General features: G+C 38.2%; 1 protein-coding gene across 2 annotated transcripts in view; it reads left to right on the top strand.

Moving 5' to 3' along the window:
• sema3bl (sema domain, immunoglobulin domain (Ig), short basic domain, secreted, (semaphorin) 3bl) overlaps positions 1-18,281 on the top strand; it is a 51,964-nt gene extending 33,683 nt beyond the window's left edge. Inside the window, exons 5-16 of one of the 2 annotated variants that reach the window (XM_026368630.1) lie at positions 2,825-2,915; positions 4,483-4,599; positions 4,706-4,848; positions 6,395-6,509; positions 6,666-6,735; positions 6,843-6,987; positions 10,927-11,158; positions 11,286-11,377; positions 11,538-11,579; positions 11,692-11,917; positions 13,313-13,440; positions 14,617-18,281. In XM_026368630.1, the coding sequence (XP_026224415.1) occupies positions 2,825-2,915; positions 4,483-4,599; positions 4,706-4,848; positions 6,395-6,509; positions 6,666-6,735; positions 6,843-6,987; positions 10,927-11,158; positions 11,286-11,377; positions 11,538-11,579; positions 11,692-11,917; positions 13,313-13,440; positions 14,617-15,129 (1,914 nt within the window). In that variant the 3' untranslated portion in view covers positions 15,130-18,281. Of the gene's footprint in view, positions 1-2,824; positions 2,916-4,482; positions 4,600-4,705; positions 4,849-6,394; positions 6,510-6,665; positions 6,736-6,842; positions 6,988-10,926; positions 11,159-11,285; positions 11,378-11,537; positions 11,580-11,691; positions 11,918-13,309; positions 13,441-14,616 lie in introns of both variants that reach the window. The other variant, XM_026368629.1, reaches the window with a different exon arrangement.
• Positions 18,282-23,973: the final 5,692 nt, after the last annotated feature.

Here is a 23,973-nt window from a genome sequence, read left to right as displayed (position 1 = left end):
TGGACAAAAATGACAACTTTGAGATAAGAAAATAAATAATAAATGTTAAAATATAGTGTAACACTAGAACAAGCAGAGAAAAACAACATTTGCAACATGTTATGGTATAAAATGAAGCTAGTTTATTGCTAATAAACATCCTGCATGTCAGTTTTTTGTCACAATTGTCACATTAAATCAGCAGATTTTATAGTTTAAAACAAGTGAAGCTGAATGAATGATAACCAGTACTGAAGTTTCTCACTAGTTTAATATACGAATTTAAACGATGTATGTGTCAGTAGTCACTTGTCCGAATGGTTTTATAGCACGGATCCTGATATATTTTACTTGGCACAGCTAGGTATAAAGTGGCCTGGATGTCTTTCGCTCTGTGAATCACAGCACTTGTGTGTATTTATCTTGGCAGAGTTTGGCCAAAGTGACTCTGACAGTCTAATCAGCTGCACAGGCAGCTACACCATTCCTTCAGATCATAATGAGATAGCACAGATACACACATGGACACACACCATCAACCCGAAAACCAAATAGTCTCTTGCATATTGAAGACCCACGATGAAATATTGTGCAGAAATACACACATAGGTCGCATGCACGCGCTTAGTGAGGGGGACAAACGGGGAACAGTGACGTTAATTCAGTAACAAGAGAGTGAGGAGGTGCTGAAGGAATAAGGATGACTAATGACTAAAGGACATTTAAAATAGAGAGAGAGAGAGAGAGAGAGAGAGAAAGTCAAAAGAGATGAGATAAATGGATGAAAGAAAATAAAGGTTGGCTGGTTGGCAAAATTATTGTCGAGCATCTCTGATATAAAAAAAAATCAGTTTGCACAATAGTTGTAATCTTTAGGTAATATGTCAGTAATTTAAAATGAATGAATAAATAACCATACTGCCTGTAAAGTCAAGTCAAAATGACAAAAGATATATTCATAAACAGCTTTGATGTGCAAAGCTGAAAGTTATAAAGTTTTCTTACAGTATGTAGGTCAAGACAGGGTTCCAGAAACCCTTAAAATATCACTCATCGTGTTAAGTTGTGTTTGGATACATCCGCTCAAAAACTCCTTCAAACGACTTCATGAACATTTATAAAGTTGTCCAGGAATCAAATCAAACATAAGTGCCCCTCATTTTTTCCTGAACCCAGTTGGAAATGTCAGTGTACATCTCACTTGGGACGTGTTTTCTGACTGTAGCAACTTTCTGTGGCCGTGTTACTCAGCATGTGTTATTGCACAAGTGCGTTGGTGCACGTACGAAACTTAGCGTGCGTGTGAGTGCGCCTATTGTCTGCGGCGTTTCTTACAGTATTTTTATCCTGCTGACTTCAATGTCATCATCTCCTCTATGATCTCCGCTCAGTCCAAGACTCACCCTCGCACTAACAATACTCCATTGTCTATCAGAGGAACAAAGACTCAGACACATAGAGTTCAACGTGAGGACACTTAAATCAGCAATATGGACGTGAATCAAATGTAAGGTCTTACTGTACTGTAGGTCCTGTCACTTCCCATTCCTTTTTTAAATCTGGAAAGTCGACTACATTTGGACTTGAACTGATCACACCCAGGCCTCTCTGGCAGAGACAGCCTGGTACAATGATGTTGTTGAACTGGGAATACAAAGACTGGAAACAAAAGGCTTTTTGTGCAACACTGAGCATCATTCAACCAGACAAATCACACAATTCAAGGATGTGTTCATCAGGTGAACATAACTAACTGATGAATGACAAGAAGGAGCCACTCTGTTATTGTAATTGCCTCCTCACTGCTGTAGTCAGAACAATTATTTGACTGCAGTCAGATGTAAAACCTCCAATTCTTTTTCTATTTTCTATTTATCTTTCAACACAGTTTTTTGCATGTTGGAAACTCAGTTCTTATACTTTTTCAGACTGTTGCTGCTGCTAGAAACTTAAGTCACATCACTTCCTGTGCAACAGAATATTTTTTCCAGGAAAAACACCCTGACTTGGGGGCAGATCTCACAGCAAATGAAATAGGTTTTATGAATAGAGGGTTGGCTGTGTCCATGTTAAACAGTATATAACAGTTAAGAGGACTTGGAAAAATGGACGTACCACTGGTTCTTGACTCTATATATAACTTGGTCAGTCATGGCATGTGCTGAGTGAGCTATGCAACTGTGTTTATATGAACTATCAGTATTCTTTCCCTGTTGATAAAGTCTGGACTTTACATGCACCTTTTTATTTGATAACAGTGTTATTTCCTTGTATTATCCTGCTGGCTCTTCAGTGTAGCTCTCAGTGCTGGTCAATCTTTGCTGGATGGGAAAGTTGTCTTAGCCCTGGCAGCTACTCTGATCCTGCATTTCCTTGTTTCTCAGACAGCGTCTTAGTTCTCAGACAGACGCAGAGTTCAATGGAAGGACAAATAAATCTGAAACACAGTCTGAAACTGAAAACAGCTCCAGTTCCCCTCCATTGTGTGGACAATGGAACTCTGAAGCAGAAGAATGGCCTCTAGGTTAGATTAATATGTCTAGGTGACCAGACCTTTGAAACATCTCTCTCATCTCTTTCTTGGGCAAAATGCCCCCTTTACTGTAGCTGAAAACTATGAACACTGATTAGTGACCTCAGCATTGCTCACTACATATTCTTACTATTAGTTGACTTGTTTCTGAAGGAGAAACATCATTTTATGCACATTCTCACACAGATACATGTATACAGGCCTACATTTTTATTTGGGTCTTATCTTATGTTATTGAAAGAAATCCTGTTGAAACAAAAGTCATATAACGCTGTGTTTTCTTTTATTTTCTTTTGTTTCTTTCTTTCACAGCATGTGTTCACAATGGACCCTACAAATGTGGAAAATGGACGAGGAAAAGTTCCTCATGATCCCAGCCTACCATTCGCGAGCACCTTCAATGGTAAGTCCAGTGTGGTTTTGCCTTCATATGACACAGTGCGTTATGGAGTTAACATGAAAATAACATTGAAATAATCTTGGATGTGGCCAACATTTTAAAATGTCATTCCCCTCTCTGAAGAGAACCCTGTTTTTATTTTACCCCATAGAAGCACCTGGTGAAACCTTCTTTGGCTTTAACACACACACACACACACACACTGCACATGTGCACACACACACTGCACATGTGCACACACACTCTGGACATGTGTTGACTCAGTTAAACGGTGCTGGGTGTTTCTCTCTGAATGTCATTAGGTATTTACTTTATGAAATAATGCTGATTTATACCAGTGACAGGAAAGCAGGAGAGTTACATCTGTAGCTGGACGATTTCAGGATTGTAATTGAATGTTATGCATTTGGCAGGAAAACGTTCAATTAGAGCCAAATACTCAGTATTTAGGACCTCAGCAGAGACATAAAGTGGACACACAGATACAGACCAATGCACACAAAGCCACGTAGGAATACCTCTGGGCCTGCAGAAGTACATTGCTGAACTATTGACAGATACAAAGAGAGGACTCAGCTGACTCAGCAGATTTGTTGGTTGCTGGATTGTCAGGGTTTTGAAAAACGTCCAGATCACTCAAGTTTAACTTCATGTTACAGGACTGTCCTTGAATCTGACACCTTTCAGTGACAGACAGCGACCACTGACCTCTCCATGGATTTTCCTCTCAGGGATCAATAGCACACAGTTTATAAAGACCCAAACCTCTTTTCTCTAAGTTTCTCTCACAGCCTCCAGGACTTTTCTTCAATGTCAGGGTCTTCTCCCAAAATACACAAAGTGCTGTCATCACCTATTTTTGTCTGGGTGTGTTTGCTTATGTGAATATGTTTACCACATGTGAAGTGTACTGAATACGTGTCTGTTTGTAAAGGTTGACATGGACGTGTGTGTTTCTAACATCATTAATCTGGCCACATATAAAAAGACTTTATTTGCACCCATGAGATCACCGGGACTGTTTAGGACACGATTCAGTTTCTACAATTCCAACTGTGCTGGGAAAATTAAAAACAAATCGGATTGATTTATCGTAACAAACTATCTCTCATAATCTTTCATTATCTGACAGGTGTTTCTTTGATTTTTATCCCGGCCTGTCTCAAAGCCAGCTGAGGCTGCCGTCTTTTCTAATGACTGATCTCCCAGACTGTGAACGGTTTTTCCGAGCACTGTGACAAAGCTTCAGTATTTTATTTCTGCTTACAGGAAAATCAATTTTCTGCGATGTTAAGATTGAAAGTGAGTCTGCTGAAAGTTGTAGTCTCAGTGGAGGATGTACTGCAGAAGTGTATTTCAACTAAAGTTTTGGATTACTGTCCCAGTTTGTTCCATATCAGACTTGTACAGTTTCTTCTCTTCCTTTTACGCTGCCTCTTTTGCCTGAACTGTAATATTTTTATCTTTAACCCACAATTTTCTTGCTGCTCTTTTATACCAAAAAATCTTCCCAATGTCTTTAACTTTATTGTTTCTGTTGCTTAAACTCTACCACTCTGCCTCTCAATAGGTGGGGAGTTGTATACGGGACTGACGGCAGATTTCTTGGGAAGAGACTCAGTGATCCTCAGGAGTATGGGGGGTCGCTCCACTATGAGGACAGAGACAGATGAGAAGCTGCTTCACGGTAATTTATATTTTTAACCAATTTAACAACCTGTCATGTTCAACACATACTGACAGTTAATTAATTGATTTGAATTAGATCTTAATTATCCCGTCTTTACCTGCAGACCCCAAGTTCATTGCTGCACACCTCATCCCTGACAATGATGACAGGGACAACGATAAAGTGTATTTCTTCTTCACTGAGAAGGCCATAGAGGCAGGAGACAGGGAAGGAGCCATACACACACGTGTCGGACGAGTGTGTGCGGTGAGATACTTTACAAACTCTTAATGTGGAGACACAATGGAATGTAATTATGTTGGTTGTACTCAAAGTATTGAATATTCACACATGAAAACCTCAAAAGAAACTCATGATCAATCAAAAGGGTTAAACAGGAAGCACACAGATTCAGGCAGGTGGGAATGAGTGCAGCCACATGGTGAGATGTGCTACACACTGCACTTCCTCATGACCATACAGACATCCAGTCTTCGAGAATGTTTCACTAGAAGAAGAGTGTAGAGTTGTGATGTAGGGGAATCTGGGAGTCATTTAAGGGTTTCTTGTTTTCTGGCAAATTTGTTATGGATCTCAAATACTGAAACCACGCCAGGACTTTTAGTGTGATGTATAGCTCCCTTCCTTCACTGAAGTCCATTAGAAGAAGGTTACATGAGGCACACAGAGAGAAATAGCAAAAGAGAGTAATTTGATTTAGGGGCCTTTTCAACATTGTCACATACAAAGATCTGCAGGATTAACTTCCCAGGGCTGGAGGTTATGGTTTTATGGGTTTATCCTCCCATTGTGACAGTTTCAAACAGTGTTGTGGAAAAGACAAATGTTTTTAGGAGCAATTGAATATTTACATTTTCCCAAAGGACTGTGAAGGCATCATAGTATTCAGAAAGGTTCTTTCTATTTTCAAAATACACACATCTGTCAAATTTCCCAACCACGGTCCCCATTCACTTTGCATGCTCTCACATATTCATGTTGTTTGTCTCAGAAAACCATACAGCATGTACACAAATAAAGATAAGCATACAAAAATACCAACAAACACACACTCAGAGCTCCTTCTCCGCTCCCCTTCATTGTCTCTACATCTGTGTCTCCTTATCTCCCTACAGTACACGCATTCTAGTATTTCCCTTGCAGCTCTCCTTTTGCCCTCGGGCACATCACAATAGTTGTCATCACTTCCCCTGTGGCACTTCTTGCCAGGAAGCCAATTATCACTGCTGATTTTCACTACACACACAAACACACACATATGAAAAATCTCCATTCATGCTCACATGCAAATGTACACTTAAACAAACTTATCAGTTTGGCTGAAGAAGAGGCAATGGAGCAAAGACACATATGAACACACACTATGTGTGTCCTTGCATACTTATTTTCTGCAAAAGACTAAGCACTTTGGCCATAAAGTACATAATAGTAAGTACAAGTACAGTATTTCTTGCTTCAGTTTGGTCTTCACTGATCAGTTGTAATGAAGTCATGTGATTGACTTAGTTGTTCCAATGTTTGGCCATAAAAACTCTGCTTGCTTTTGTATGATAAGGGTCAATGTCGTGGCTCATCATTCTATAATTTAGCCACTATGCACAGAAAAGAGGCGACTAAGGTTTTACACGCCTTGATCTTATATGAACTTGAACACGTTATAAAATGTCAGGACTTCCACCTCAGTCACTGTTTCAATCCAAATACTGTGTGTCTGAGCCAAAACAATAAAACATTTGGAAGTGAATGTGCAGCTGTGTTTTATGACTGTGTGTATTTCTGTCTTTTCTGCCAGAATGACGTTGGAGGCCAGAGAGTGTTGGTCAACAAGTGGAGCACCTTCATCAAAGCTAGGCTGATCTGCTCTGTACCAGGACCTCATGGCATAGACACACACTTCAACCAGCTGGGTAAGACACAGACAAACCTGTGTAGACAGACACACGTGTTGTGACAAGCATGCATCAGCACACACTTCACATAAACTACACAGAGTGATAAGTTCACACCACATTACAAACACTGTTAACACATTAACTGCAACTGTTTTTTTTTATATAAAACAGAGGATGTTTTCCTGCTGAGGACCAAAGATGAGAGGAACCCAGATGTCTATGCAATATTCAGTACCATCAGGTAAGCAATCTGCTCTGATTTCTTGTGAAATATTGAATCCAAAAAAAAAAGTTATTTGAGGATATGCTCAGTTGTAACCCCCTATATCCTCCCTCTCTCCTCTACAGTAATGTGTTCCAGGGTTTTGCTGTGTGCGTTTACCGTATGGCCGACATTAGAGAAGCATTCAACGGACCCTTCGCTCATAAAGAAAGCCCGGACTACCAGTGGGGGGCTTACGAAGGCAGGGTCCCTTATCCGAGGCCAGGCGTGGTGAGTGACTGTTCAGAACGTTTATCACCCTAAACATAAAGTCAGTCCCAAGTTTCAGTCAGCTAAAAAAATAAAGATTGGGCTTAGAAAGTTTCCACTACTGTCCATAGTGGTGCAGCTGTGATGACTGTATATAGTACAGACCCTTCTCCTGGTTTACATCCTGACTCCCAGTGGAGCTCCGTCTTATGCTCTCAACCACATCACTGTAATCCAGATTTGTTATACAAACAAATGCGTGTGTGTAGGCAGCACACTTACACACATCATGCCGCTTGTGTATTTCCAGCTCTTTACCAGAATGAGGGAAGAACGTACAGGGGCAGGAGGAATATGGATAATGTGAGAACAGAGCTGACACCTCTGTGGTTTCACTCTGCTGACTCCCTGATTAAAAGGAATGTTTGGCCTGAACATGGAAGAGAAAGAGAAAGGAAAGAAGGAAATAGCAGAAGACAGGGAAAAGGTGATGGCTAGAGGGGTTAGCCAATGAATAAGGGCAGATGGGAAGAAGAGAGAGAGAGATGAGAACATAAGGAGGATGAGTTGAATGGTGTTTCTGTGTAACTTGCACCAGACAAAAAAAATTTGAATCCATTTTATTTTATTTTTAAAAGTTTAACACTTTTAGAGTTATTACTATTTAATAGCCATAATTTTTCCTGTCACCTGTCAAAACCCTACCAGAAATTGAAAATAATGGTGCAGTTTCACCTATCAAATCTAATTTCAGAGAATTTGGTGGATGTATCCTCGAAAGATATTTCTCCTGGATTGAAATTTCACTGTACACTGACACAAAATTTACGTCAGGACTCATCCCATAACAGACAAATGGTGGGATAGTCTCTTTACTACAGTATTATCTATCATGCAAAGATGAAGCCATATATGAACATGAACCAAAGAATCTGACATTCTTGCCTATGAAACGGCAGCATCAATGGTGAAAGATTCATCCAGGTTTTAGAGCAGCATATACTAAGCCACATTGCATCTATGGCAACAGCATGGCTTTGTAGTAGAAAAGGGGGCTAAACTGGTCTGCCTGCAGTCCAGACCTTTCACCAGTCGAAAGTATTTGGCACATTATGAAATGCTAAATCCTACAAAGACAGTCCAGGACTGTTGAACAATAAAAAAAAGAAGAATGGGGCAACATTCTTCTCCCAAAACTCCAGCAACAGGTCTCCTCAGTTCCCAGACATTTATACACTGTTGTCAAAAGAAGAGGGGATGCTGCACCATGGGGGACATGGCTCTGCTCCAACTTTATAGATGTGTGGCGCTGCTATTTTGTTCCTACAATTGTACATTTACAGTATCATTGGATATGTTTTATATGTTCTAATGTGAATAAGTTATAAGACTTATGATATTTGTAAATCATTGCATGCTGTTTCTGTGTAGAGTTAACTCAGTGTGCCAACTTTTGGGGAATTGGGGTTGTGTATGGAATATCTCTTATAGAGCACACTGACATTTTAAGTGTTTGGTGGAAACATAACCTGTATTCTCAATGATATAATATAATGAATATAAGGTGTTTAAATTAATATTTAAGCACTACAAAATCAATTCAATTCAATTTTTATTTGTATAGCGCCAAATCACAACAAATGTCATCTCAAGGCACTTTACAGTGTTTAAGGTTTAAGACCTTATAAAGTATAATTTATTTATAATTTTGTCTTTCAGAAATATGTTTGTTCATCCTTTCAGCATTGATACTGTAAAACATGTACACCACCATGTACTGTAAATCAAATAGCAGCTCTAGGGATATTTTTTATGTTTTACTGTGCTTTGGTCTCATTTTCCTCCTCTGGGGGTTTTTGTTATAATGAATCAGTGTCTTATGTGCTGCACAAGAGGGCTTAAACAATGCATAGTCTGCATAGCACATTCACATCCGCAGTAAAAGTGGAACTGAAAAGGTATCCGCCAAATATTCTCAGCACATCTCTTTTTCATTAATTATCAGTTAGCTCCCAGATGGGGAAAGCAGCAGACCTGCTACAGCAAAGTGTGTTGAGTTGAGAACTGATTCGGATTACTGAGGAGTACTTAGTGAGCAGTTTACAAATCGACATATCAAGGATGTACATTGGAAACTGTACAGCTGAAACTTGAGAAAACTCTAATCCCTTCAGTTTCAGAGTAAATGTGTAAAAGATTTGATTTTTGTTTTAGTGTGTAAAAAAACTGTTACATTTATGTTAACATGCACCTTAGATTGAGAAGCATTGCTTGAAAATGCTTGAATTATATTTGTATTTAGACACAAAGATCACAATTTACTCCTTACTTATTGTAAAAAGGACTGCAATCATGTATATCTCGGACAATGATCAGTTGAAGTTGGTGAGTTGCAGGACTGAACTTGGAATTTCTTATGCATTCCACACCTCCTGCAGTAAATTATAATTGATGCCATTTAGTAAACCATACTCAGAGGAATGTGGTATAAAATAAATAGTTTGTACATATTTCTCTGTAACCTCCTTGCACAGTTCATGTCCGCTCTCTGAAATTGAATCCAGACCATTACAGGCCTATTATGTGGATCAGTTACTGCTGTGATAAGCAAGAGAAACAATATTTCCACCATATGGAAATACAGCCTGGAAAAGCAATAGCAAGCAATAGGATTTATATAAATACCAAGTGATCAAATGACCAACTGCTCTCCTGTGAATCGCTTTCTGTGTAAGCGAATCAATCTCAATTACATTTCATCCTCTTTCTCAGCCTTAATTTATGATATTTGGCACAATTGTCAACCTCATAACTTGACATATGTTTTCATTTTAGTCAGTCGCTGCTGCAGTGTTACTATTCTTTACTGATAGAGCCTCTTTTGTCACTTCAAACTCATGCGATTATTAATTGCATCAGTTTAGTTCCTCTTTCGATTCAGTTAATTCAAAGTTATAGCTTGTCTGTTCTGTCGTACTTGTCTTTTGTATGCTTGAGTGAAATTGTCCTTCACATGTTCAGAATAAGTCAAGTTTCAATCAGAGATCATTATTAAAAGGTTGAGTTTTAACCACTTCTGATAGGTCTTATCTGATCTTGCCTGGTTGTACTCTCTTCTATATTTCAGAGACACTGCAGAAATCAACTCCAAAAGCAGCATATTGCTGTGTTTCTGTGTACTGAAGTCAAATTCTGAACTTGACAAAATGACACATTATCTTTTAATCATGACAGCAGAGTAAGCCAGTTCAAGAGAACCATAAATGAATAGGCAGCATTATAGAGTAAATCTGCTTTTAATGGAGGGCCAGACAAACAAGCCATCACTCATAATGGTTTTGGCTACTGTCAGAGACAATGGAGCCAATTTCATCTGAACAGAACAGTTGACATTTTCTTACCCTAAAACAGTTGCGGTGCAGACTTACAAAAAAGCAGCTGTGCGTGACAGAGATTTTGGCTACTTCACAAAGACTCACTGATCTGAATCATGAGCAAACTCGGAGGTCATATGGTTTGTGTAAATGCCTTCATTTGGATATTGGACAGCCCTTATAAGTTTTGAGTGACACAAACTTCAGCACATTCAGTATAGTCACTACTGAAGTGACACAAATGGGAAGGTCGTTTTTCTTCTTTTACCAGCAAGAGCTGTTTCCAAACACATAACGTTCTATAACCTTCATCCAGTCTTTTTAGGCTCAATAAAACTGCTAATGAGGGTTCTTTGAGAAGATTTTAAGACCATAATTAGACCACAGTTTTGGAAAGCACACCTCCGGTGGAGGGAAATGGTGGGAATCTAGCTTCAAAGTGAAAAACATTGGCAATGTTGCTTTGAAGTCTTCCTTCCATGTTCATTTATTCTTGTTTCGAAGGGTTTTATCGATCTGATTTTAAAGGTTTCTCTTCCATCCCTCTCCTTTTTCATCTTTCTCGCCCATTCCTCTTTATCTGCAGTGCCCCAGTAAAATCACCAACCAGCCTGGCAGAGAGTTTGGGAGCACAAAGGATTTCCCTGATTCGGTGCTGCACTTTGCCCGCAGTCATCCACTGATGTGGCGGCCGGTGTACCCCGCCCTGCGTCAACCAGTGCTTGTCAAGGCCAACATTCCCTACAAGCTCAAACAAATTGTGGTGGATCGGGTCGAAGCAGAAGATGGACAGTATGATGTCATGTTTATTGGCACAGGTAAGCATGTGGGATTTTGGATGTTCATTTAAGAAACCAGATTTTTTTCAATAGGTGTGCAGAAACTCTTACTGAAAATCCAGACATTCTGTATCTGGCTTACTGCATGGATCTGCTTGTCTTTCAGACACTGGCACGATTTTGAAGGTCATTGCCCTGCACAGTGGAAACAGTCTGGAGACAGAGGAAGTCACATTGGAGGAACTACAAGTCTTTAAAGTAAGTTTTAAGTCTTTGTAATTCTCTCTGCACATCTCTGCTTCCTCTACCATGTGTAGCCATATCAAAGAAACTTTCACTCAGTCCACATTTCTGTCATTGCGTTGTTTTAGAGAAAAGTAAAGTTTCTTTAAAACTAAATGCCGGATCATTTTTGCAGGTGCCAACTCCCATTACATCAATGGACATATCCGTGAAAAGAGTAAGTTGATATGATTATAAGAACTTAATTCAGTGCTCTTGTTTCTTAGTTCAAACCAGCTACTACTGTATGTTCATTATGCCTTATTGCTGTTTTCTCCTCCTTTATACAGCAAGCCCTGTATGTGGGCTCTCCATCGGGTGTGGCACAGGTGAAGATGCATCGCTGTGAGACTTATGGAAAAGCCTGTGCTGAGTGCTGCTTGGCAAGAGACCCTTACTGTGCCTGGGATGGATCATCCTGTACTCGATACATATCCAACAGCAAACGCCGCTACCGGAGGCAAGACATCAGGCACGGAAACCCTGTGCTGCAGTGTTTGGATCAGAATCTGAATGGTAAGTGTGTAATTCTTCAAAACTTTCTATGTTTAACTAGCTTTGTTCTTTTGTGCTAAAGCTAATCATCTGTTGGCTGTAGTTTACAGTACAGACATTAAAGTGGTTTTGATTTTGTCTTGGCAAGAAATCAAATAAGTGAATTTAATCCTAGATACAAACTGGGTAAAATGTTTTTCCACTGGGTGGTTGTATTAATGGAAAGATGGTTTGGGTCATGTTATTACATCTGCTCTGCCATTTAGAAGTGGAAAGAAAGGAAAACTGAATGATGAGTGTGCACCAGAGATTCAAGTACAGAAATGTCAAGTGTTTTACTTAGTATAACTAGATATCCTATATCTGAGTGAGCAACACACTTTATAGACACATTCAATTCTTTCATGGACACTGTAGAGTCAACAAGCACTACTTCTTGTATAGTCTAGACTAAGGCGTTGCTTTCCTTACACACTCTAAACTATTTAGTTGAAGATAGGAAGAAGCCCAGCGAGTCTCCTCTCTACTGTATACTGTACATGTGTCTGGATACACCTGAGGTCCAGTGGAATGTTTTGTACATCTGCCATCCTGTGTTTGAATGAAGGTTGCATAGATTTGTTTGTGTCTGTTAGGATCAGATTATGTCTGTGAGGAACTTTCCCCAAATGAAGGCCATAGAGTGTTTATGTGAGAACTCCATCAGTTTATCCCTATCTGGGTGAGACAGATGTTCAGTATATTAAAGATAAATATTAAAGTAAATGTTCAGCTCAACACAAGCTGAGCATGTTGAACACTTGCTAGTACTTCACACTAGAACTTCAATATGTTTTGTAAGATATTAGTAGTACTGTAGTGTATATTTTTAGAGACAGAGAAGTTAAGAGACTGACGAATAGTCTCAAACTTCCACAGATGACAGCAATCGTGTTTAGAAAGATAAGTAAGTGGGAGAAAATCACTAAAGGTGCCGTGTTAAGTGTTAAGACAGGAAAACATGGTAGAAATTAGCCTGTTGAGAGGGAAGAAAAAGTGCTGAATGCGTGTTTGCTCATCTTAGTGTACGTATGAAGCTGAGGTGATGAGAGATGCCTCCCTCAAATCCTCTGGATAAACCCTAGTCTTTAACAAGGTTTCTTTGTGCCAAGGTGTCAAGATGTTGATAAAGTAAAATTCCCAGAGCGCATGTTTTCGTTGCTAAGACTGAAATTTCACCCTAAAGTCAGACATTCATTATTTGTTAGAGAAGTTATTTATTTTAAATCTGTCATCACATGACAAGTCATTGCCGGCTTTAATGACAAGGTCTCCATTACTATAGGCTTCAGCATTTCTGTAGGCATTACAGACTTTATTTTGACTTTATTTTGATTCTCTGACAACCTTTCCAATTCTCTCTCTTTCATCCAGAAGACCTTGATGTGACAGAGGACAGGGTGGTCTATGGGACTGAGAACAACAGCACTTTACTGGAGTGTGTTCCTCGCTCCCCACAAGCTACTGTTACCTGGCTCATCCAACACAATGACCGCAAGGAAGAAGTAAGACAATCAGCAAATAGCCTTCAGACTACAAACGAGATAGAGGTTATTAAATGCCTCCGTAAAGCAAAAGACGTAACATAGGAGGAAAGTTTGGAACGTTATGGGACACAGTGGATGGGTGGGATGTAACCTCTGGCAAACAGTGGCCAGAGTAACTACCGTTAAAACTAAGAACTGTGTGTGAATTTGACACGTGGTTGACACATTTGACAGTCATTTGGCATATGGTTGAAATTAAGCAGTTATATTTCAAAGGAAAATGCAAAACCACTCTTGAACTCTTGGATAAACAGTGAATTCCTGCAAACCTTGACCACATGGCTCTGAAAGTGTCACTCAATGTCTGCTGGCCACTCTGACTTAAACAAAGGTTGCAAAGTCCTTTTAATCTGCTGCTTTGAAAATCATGTCGCCCTGTGTGCTCAAATCCACAGTAATTTTTCATCTGTTTGAGGTTGTGTTTCTCCAAGCTTAACTGAGTGCCTCGGTCAGCCACGCAAGTATTAAGGCATTACCACCCCTCTCCATTTCCCTGCAAATAAACATTTGGCTGCCACTCCAGCTGACAAGGCTGCCATGTTTGTGTTGGCACAGAAAAGCCGAGGGATGGAATTGAAGTGAGAAATGAAGATAGGAGTTAGGCAGAGGGAAGAGGAAGGGTGCAGGCAAAAACTAGAGAAGTAGAGAAAGTTGGAGTGGAAGCTCTGTAGGTAAAATGAGATGAAGTAATATTAAATAAAGTGAAGACAGTTACAACTTTCTCTATTTCTTTTGTCCAAATTTAATGACTTAATTTTATTATTTGATTGCACTACTTAGATAAATGTTCTGAAAGCAGACCACAAAGATAGATGGTTTACAAAGAACATGCATTTCATTATTTATCTTATCTAAGTAACACATAAAGATAAAGAGCTTTGGGGTATACAGTATATGTACACCTTAAAAGAAAAGCTCTTAACTGCACATTGTGACACAATAACAACTTTGTTTAAAATACTGTGTCCTGTTTGTTCATCTTGTATTGCATCCCAGTAATCTGACTGCCATAAATATCTAACAGCATTGCCTCACATCTCCCTTTTCCACTTCCTTTCACTCATACTGTTTCTTCCCTGCATTATGATGTAAATCTTAAAATGTTGTTCTGTAACATTCTCCGGTCTATTACAGGTAAAGATGGATGACCGCGTCATGTCTACAGAGCAGGGTCTCCTGTTTCGTCGTCTTTTCCGCCAAGATGAAGGTGTTTACATCTGCCATTCCCAAGAGCATAGCTTCACACAGACCTTGGCTCGCTTTACCCTTGAAGTCCTTCAAGGGGAGACTGTGGACGAACTCATGGCACGTGACAGCACCGGCCTACCTGACTCGTTCAAAGACCGGTCTACTGGAAGCTACAGGTCCTGGATGCCTTGCAGCGCATACAGCAGGGGTGGCTCATCGAGCCAAATAGGTCAATCGCGCCTGTGGTTCAAGGATATCATGCAGTTGATTGGGCCATCAAATCTGCCGCAGGTGGAAGAGTACTGTGAGAGGATGTGGTGCAACGACAAGTTGAGGAGGAAACACAAGGGCATGCTGGAGAAATACCGCCAGGCACAGGAAAGTGCTAGGAAGGCTCGGAGCAAGAACTCTGGCGAACGCAACCGAATGCCACGGGATCTGAGCACATGGGAGAAATAGTAAACAAAAAGAGAGAGAAAGAGGGGTAAAAGAACTAGAAATGGGGACAAAGACTACAGTGCAGGAAAAGATGACTGGGGCAACATACTGCAGGAGTGAGAAGACTGGTATGAACTCCTAATGGTTAAATGTTTGGCACTTGAATTTGCAAGAATGATGCAGATGACAAAAGTGTGTCTGCTCTGACTGGCCATGAAACTTAGCAGAATGGATTTTATAAATTCACTTTATGTGAAGGACAGGTGAATAGAGGTTGGTTTTAACTGTGGCCTAAAGAAGAATGATTGTGAGGAGACTGTTACCGACAAAACAGTGTTGACATTGATAAAGAGGAGACAAAGACACTCTGAGGAAGTTTTTTATTATGTATTTATCTTGATTACCAAGGATCTCTCCTTCTCTCACTGACTTGCCCTTGTATAGTTTTACTGTTACTGTTAAATGAGATGCTACTTTCATTCCATCATGTTACAGTGACATTATAAGTCTCTTTAGAAACGTTTCTTCAAAACTTCACAAATCTCAGAGTTAAAGAAATGTATGCACGCCTGTGGATCGACTGTATCAACAGCACACTCAGTTATATCCACAGCGATGTGGGCTTCTCAGGCCTCATTAACTCTTTGATGACTCTTTGTGTTGGCTCATATTGCTGTTTTAATTATCTCATGTGACTTCAAGCTGCAGTAGGCAAGTTTGCAAGTAAAATTCTGTGTGTGTGTGTGTGCTGGGGTCTTACCAGAAAATTAACATATAAAATTTGCATCGTTAGACTTCAAAACATCAAATGTGCTAAATGCTGCTTTGGTACATGAAAACATACAATTACTTACGCCATATATTTTTCTAATTTTTTAAGTTAGCTACTTTTCAGTCAAAGAATGCAATCACTGGATTTATCTCCTCCTCACTTTGTATTTAATGATCCATTTTTCTTGCCCAAACTCAGCTTTGTTATAAAAATATATGTGTGACTTCAATTTAAGACACAAGATGCACACAATCCTAAATCAACTGAAATCGCACTCACTCAACACACTGAATGGATAAGCTCAACTAACTCAAACTGGAAGCTACCATGAGACGACTGTTGATGGTTCAGCAGATTAAAGGCACATTGCATTAGTTCTACTGCTGGGGGTTGCACATTTCATTGAAACAACAGGTTAAAATCTAAATTACTTATTACCAACCCGTACTTTACATTTGACACAGAGTTATTGTCATGCTTTTTCATACTGTACTACCATATAAAACTATCTAGACAGTTAATCTTCAGTTTTCCCTTATGCAAACTCTAACCCTTAGGCAACTCAACTAACTTACATATACAACAAAAATAATAATTACATAAATAATAATGACTGATAATGATGATAATTGAATAATTGTTTAAATTCTTTCTGAACAAAACTTAAAAACCCAAAGATTTTCATATTTTAGATAATAAGTAACAAAGTATTTAAATTACTAAAAGACATCTTATATATTTGGAGCTTCAGTAATATCAAATAATAATTGTGGTGATTTAAATGTTGGTGGACTTCACAAGGGTGATCTGTGCATATTAAATTAGTTTGAAGACAACTTATTACATTCAGTAACAACTAAAACCACAGCAAAAATATGGCTGCCAGAGGCACATCACAACATCTAATCCCTATAATAAGTATAGATACTCTGGAAACCCTGGGAACTCTGGGAATTGCTAAAAAACATCCAGGAGGTAACATTAGCACCAATGAAATTGGTGACATTTTGTGACTCTCAGATAATAATAATGAAAATAAAGGACAGATTTAGGTACTATAAAGATCTTGGGAGGGTTGTATTAGCAATTAAAAAAAATCTAATCCTTATTAACGGTTTCCCGCAATACATCAGTATAAAGTGAATATTTTGTACAGCAACAAGTTTATTTTCTTAGTTTAGGATTGTGAGATTGTGTATTAGACTCCACTCAAAGTGTTTTCTCTAACAATGTTTCTTATGCTGTGTATCAAAACTGAAAGAAAAATACTGGATGACAGAATGACAGTGTGCACAACAGGACAGTTTGCAAGAAAAATGCAGTTAAGATTTATTGGAAGGATAACCCTCCCTACAGTGTTTTTTCTGTACCAATTTTATAATCTATTCTTTTAATAATTCTGTGGAATCAACCACACAAATATTTTGTGTGGTTGCTTTGAAAATGATAAAACAAAGTAATATTTGTTGTTTGTTGGTATTGGTGTGTGTTTAAGCTTTCAATTATTGAATTACTGTCATCAGAAATTTGTAAACTGTTAATAATATAATGTTTGCAACTATGAATCCATTTTACAGTCCTAAGATGGATCCACCAAAATAAATGCTAACACTATTTTTGCAAGAGATTTTCTTCACATTTGAAGTGTTTCAGAATAACATCAGTAACCATTACTGACCAATTATCATAAATGTGTGCACATTTAAAGAAAATGTTTCATTCTAGCTCAACAAACGGAGTTGTTGAACTGGCATTTGACATTTTATATTTTTAACATTAACTGTTTAACTCTTAAGCTCTTCATTCTCTATAGTTAGTTGTGTTTAGTGCAGTTGGTCAGTACTTTTGATTTTCTATCTAAAATAATTATAGTTTGGATTCACAGCACTTCTTCTGACTTAATAATTAACTGTGGTATTTTGCTGTGTGTAAACCTGACATATATTTCAACAAGAGTTCAGATGCATATAAATATTGTGATATTGTTATTGTTTAGTAAAACTAATTAACAAATGGCGGCACATGTTCCAAACCCTAAAGCTACTCTACACTAAGCAGACGGGAAGTTCAGTCACTAGTTAAAGAATGATCTGTACTAAACAAATTTGGATGATTTAAACATGCCTGTGTTCTCCATGAACATGTCAGCAGTAGTTGTCTTTAATTGAAATTGAAAGGATCAATAATGGTCACTGCAGAATATAGGCGAATGTGTATCCGAATCCTTGGATTAAGAGTGAACTTGGTGAACTGTGTCTGCATTGTACTGTAAATATGTGGGCTGGTTGTGGGGTCTTTGACAGAGTTTAATTTAAATAAGTATTTATGTCCTATTTAAGTATTGCTATCATGCATGCTTTGTACTTGTATGCTACATAATAACAATAAAAGTTGATTTTCTAACATTGAGGCAAGCTTTGACTGGGTTGGAAGATTTTTACAAAAAAAAAAAAGTAAAAGAAATGTCTCAGATTTGTCCAGTGGCATGAAAAGTTGGATGGCGCCAGTGACATAAACAGAGCCCAAACAGCAGTATCCTGATATTATAAACCATAGCTTTTTTCTGCACTGAAACCAAGACATGGTCTATTTATAACTGAATCAGCAACATGCAGACTATACACCTGCAACATGACTGTTTGCATTCTGTGTTAGGGTGAAAACAGACTTGCTCTACTTCCCATGCCTGCTTTCATTTATCCTTTTTTTATTTTGTATGAGCTGTTTTGACTCTTTCTATACATAGCAGGGCCAAAAATGTTATTGCATTTTCAGGCAATGGATGTATTGTACTGTAGATATAGTAACACAGATATGTGTTTCTCAGTGTAGAAGTTAATGCTGGTATTCGTACTTTGTGTATAAAGTACAGAAAGTGTAGAATGAGGGTGTTTGTGCATATTTGCAGATTTACAGACCCAGCTCATTATATTACCCACTTAGTGGGTCTGGTCATGCATGTGATTGGAGGGCAATTTGGCAGAAACATCTGTGGAAATGTGCAGTTAACAATGGCTGCTTGTAACTTCACCAAACAGACCATCTCATAAAAAAACAAACCTGCAACCAACCCACTAAACGCCTTCACACCCTTCCAATAACTGCAACCACAAAGGCACACAAATACAGAATGAATGTATGCATTTGGTTTGTACATCCAGATGAGAAGATGTAGACGCATGAAGACCCACAAACACACCAGTGCACACACAGACATACACACACACACGGTTCTGTGTAAAACTTCAGAATGCCAATACTGACATCAATCTCCACTGTGTAAAAGGAATTTAAAGGGCCCCAGTGTTTATGCTGTCCACAGTTCAGTATGGGTCAAGCCAAGAAACCAATTTTAAAACTGATGTCAATGTATACAAATTAGCCAACTACAGTATACAATGAAAGGAAAAAAGTAATATCAGCTTTCAAGATCTTATATTCTGAAAGTTTTATGAGTAAAAACCTACCTTCAACCTATGCATTTCAAAATGTTGAAATAATATGAGTGAGTTGGAAATGAGTATGAAGTCCTGACTTTTAAAGAATGACAACTTATTGGATCTGTTTATGAACAGCATAAACAAAGACAACCCGGTCAAAGGTGAAACAGGTGACCGGTGCTCCAAGTTCACTACTATGTCTTCACAAATGTAAACTTTAGGGGGACACTGCATATAAACATCTGCAGGAACTCATGTTTTGGACAAAGTTTTTTTCTTTTCTTTGGGTTTCTCTGTGTTAACCCTTAGTACCCTTGCTGTCTGTTTACATAATGTTTCTTTCAGTATTTGACACACAGTAAAATAATGTTACTGTAATAATATTCTGAAGGTGGTAATTTGACTTTTTTTTGGAGTAGATGTTTTTAAAAATAGTTGAAACGGTCTTTGAATGCATTATTTGCGTATTATCTGTGTTGTGAATGGTCTCAGTCGATGTCACTTTTTCTAATTAACCAATTAGTGACGTCTCAGGTGAGCTCCCAGGTTTGAAAGTGGGCGGGGCTAAATTGAGAAAATGAAACGAGAAGGAAAACGCCAGGTTCGGGTTTGTGATAAATCAATTCAGGGCTCAGATGAGAACCCTTAGTTATGTTTTGTTCATCCACGATAGAGAAAAGTGCAATAAAAGGCCATGGGCGTCTGGAAACGTGAGAGCCACATGAAGAGCTTTGCAGTCAGTAGGTGCTAACTGTTAGCTTCGGACCGTGCTTATAGGACGAGAAGAGACTGTGAGGATGCTCACCTTATTCGGAACAGTTAATTTCTGCGTTTATATCTTAGACTACAGACTTTCATTAGTTTTTATGCGGCCTTTAATTTGTGTGCTTCAGATGCTGCCACACAAACACTGCTGTGGGTGCAGAGATTGGGCCTAATTGCCACTGTTATTGGAGTCAACCTGATGTTCATGTATGTAAACACAAGCTCAGGATGTTTTTCTTCAGCACATCACTAAACATCGCTGCACAGAGGATTTCCAGCTGCAACCTTCAGTAATCCAAGGAACTGTGAGTACCGAGCTTTAACATGTATTTGGAGATTTACATTACATTTACATTTTATGGTCTGGTGTTGAGTCTCAGTAGTAAGTAAAGTGCCGGGTAGTGAAGCAATTTGGCTTTGAGACCAAACTATGTTACTGCAACTCCTGTGTCGATCCGGTGTCGTGCAGCAATGCGCATGCTCTGTGGCATCAAACACGGAGAAGTGAGGCTCACTCAGGTAATATCTAGTTGGAATCCAGAAAAAATAGTTTTTTCATTGTTTTTTTAATTTTAATTTTTTCAGGAGGACTGAATGGCCACCACGTTTCGATATATAATTAATTAATCAGGTCTATTTCCATCTTAGTCAAAGTAATATGCTTTATGTCCTGTTATTGTAGACATGTCCCAAATTTAAGAGGCCTCTCACAATTCACCTCACCAACCAAATAGTAGACCAGTCTGTTCATTAATCTCCACTTCTGAAGTGTATTTAAGCAGAAAAACCTGTGGCTGTGTATTCTAGTGTGAGTGTGTGTGTGTTGGTCACACTTCATCAGGCAGCAGCAGACCTCAGTTTACACAGCTGTATAAGTTCTTGATTTCTGACTTTGTCACTATGAAACTGATATTATTCATGATGTCTGCACATTTCAAAGTCTTAAAAAGATATGATTTAAATATTTAAAATTGAAGGTCTTAAAACACCTAGTGCTATTAGAACAAATGTTTCACTATCATGAGATGCAAGATAGACCAGATTTTAATTAATGTATTTATTTTGTAGATTAAAGTGGTAGACAGTTTTTAGCAGATCTTTGAATATTGGTAGAAAGCCTGCTAAGCGTGCAGACTTTGGTAGCTCCTTTTACCATTGTGGAACCACAAAGCTAAAGAGCTTTTACTTGAGGATGATTTATAGTAAGATTTAGTGGCATTTAGCAGTAAGGCTGCAGATTGACAGTCAGGTTTTAAGTTGTTATCTATGCCTGCTAAGAATCTGTGAAGTAATAAAGTTACTTTAGATACTTATATTCCATTTAATTTTCTTCTTCATCTTTAAAGCGGTGCTACACAGTCACCAAACTCAACTTGAGATTTCAACATGAAAATGTTAATTCCCATGTAAACTCTTTGCACTTAGTGCATGTTTGTTCCCATATTACTACTCTAAGAAAAAAAAAGAGACTATTATTTTGATTTAAAAAGACACAACATGCATTAGAACCAATTTCTTCTTACAAACACTTTGTGTGTTTGTAAGAAGAAAACATCTTTAAGCTGTCAAAGACTCCAGCTGGCAGGCACAAAATACAGAACTATCCCACAGTCCACAACTCTGTAAAATGTTTTATATCCATATACAAGAGCATGTGTACAACCACAGACGCATAAAAAAAACCTATGTGCACACAACCTCTTCTTAGTTACAAACACACCCAACAGTTACTGCTTTTAGTTTTGGTTGTTTTCCCTTGTGTTAAATGTTGCTGGTAAGTAGTAAACTTTGGACTAGGATGTGAATACTGAAACACTCCTACAGAGCACATATCCAAGAAGCGCAGCGTAAATTCACGGAAGGAGGTGTATGAAAAATAAAACCACCTTTGCTGGTCAGGATATCATTGTCTGGAGTATTCATTATTCTTTGCAGATATTATTGATTGGCCTAAAACCCATGCTCACACTTCCGTCCCAGTAAATCTTCATTTAATCTAAGGAGCAAACCCATTACTACTATATATAAAAACTGATAAATGAGAACTGTTATATAAATATCAAATGGTTGTTTCCTTGGGACTGAAAAGACTGGGTTCTCGACTATTGACAGACTGTTTATTTTTCTGCATGAAGTATTATGACATAGTAATGTATGGATACATCAAATGGCCAGATGGCTTATTGTTGCATTGATGCAGTACTTTTTGTACTGTCTTTCTTCACCTTCTGGTAAATTTTAAATATGTAATTTACATTGTAGATTTTTTTTTTGTTAACATTTTGGCTCACAAAAGGTCTTCCTCAGGCAAATACTGTAGTCAAATACTACAAATTATACTACTGTTTGTCTGAAGACCTGAAACATCTACAGTATATACAGAAACAGTTCTACCAGAATGGAGATCGGGTTTGTCTTGGCATACAAATGTCATCACATTATTATATTTGTGGATTGATGCCCCACTTATAATTTATCATATTTGACAGTTGAGATTCTATAATTACACACTGTATATACATTACAAACATTTCGGACTTTAGAGAAAAGAAGAAATTCTGAACATTTTAGAGGCAATACGCAGTCCTCTTGTGGTTGACTCACTTCTAAGTAACCATGTGGAAACATACTTGATCTGATTACAATCATTGCAAGATCTTAAAAACGTGAATCAGTCAATGATTTATCAGCATAACTGTAATTTCTAGGTTTAATGGTATTAAATTAGTCTGTTTAGATACATTTAATACAACTAATGGCTTTATACTGAATGATGACATTGTTCATGCAATGTGGGACTTTTTCCAACAAAGGTCCTGATAAGAGGAGATTTAAAAGGTTTTAACATAATAACTGACAGCAGCAGTTCTTAAATATATGCAATGATTTCTACTATCTAATAAAAGTGCTGTTGCTGAAAGCTGACTGTTCCCAGGACAATAAACATCTTGTGGAAGTTGTAAAAGTTAAGAAGAGGAGACGGAGTACAGTTGTTGTCCCACACTCCAATGCTGCATGTGTATTTTAACTCAGCAGTGGTTCACCTCTCTCCTTTTGGCCTCCAACGTTTCCTTCATTAAGACCAAAAATATGGTGTGAACCTGCTTTTGCTGCGTTCCCAAAATGCATGAAGTCACAACTGTGTATCCCAGTGTCATTTTAAATGTGTTCAAAACTTGTGGGACAAAGCAGCTTTATAACCTCTGATTTGTTTTATTACAGCACCTCAAAGCAGTGTTATTATTGCTCAGAGGCAGTTTTCCCAGTTGGTCTGTTGGCCTCTCTTAGTGGACTATATTTCTGGTTGACTTCAAACAAGTTTTCTCTTGTTCAGCTTTTTATCCTGGATGTGTCTGTTGAACTCATTGATCCTGATTGGAGGCATGAGGTTTTCTTTTTATGTCTGTGCACTGGAAAACATCAGTCTAATGCTGAATGAATGCAGACCTTTCCCTGTCTTATACACTTTTAATTATATTTTATTCTATTTGTATGTCAACTTGATTTAGGCTCATAAGATGATCTTTGCCAGGTTTTCTTCAACTGTTTTGCATTAACGTTGTCTCTGAAACCTGAGTCCATACACACCTTTTGATCATTTAAAGTATTTGTTGTTAGAGCATGACAAGATAGGATCCCTCTTTCCTCTTGATATTAAAGAACCTGGCATGCAGAACCATCTCCAAACAAATGCAAGTAAATTTCTGCTTTTAAGGTGGTAAATCTAGTTAAATTGTTGTGTATTGCCCCTTTAAAAACATATTCGGTTGATGGATCAGACAAGCGACTAAGGGAATAAGATTTATATCTGAATTTGAAACTTTCATATCGAAAATCAAACACTGATGTGAAAAGAATTTGAGTTTAACTTTTGATCTAACCTCAGGC

Source organism: Anabas testudineus, chromosome 7 (assembly GCF_900324465.2).
Source record: "Anabas testudineus chromosome 7, fAnaTes1.2, whole genome shotgun sequence".
Lineage (NCBI taxonomy): Eukaryota > Metazoa > Chordata > Actinopteri > Anabantiformes > Anabantidae > Anabas > Anabas testudineus.
This window is presented reverse-complemented; position numbering and strand designations above follow the sequence as displayed.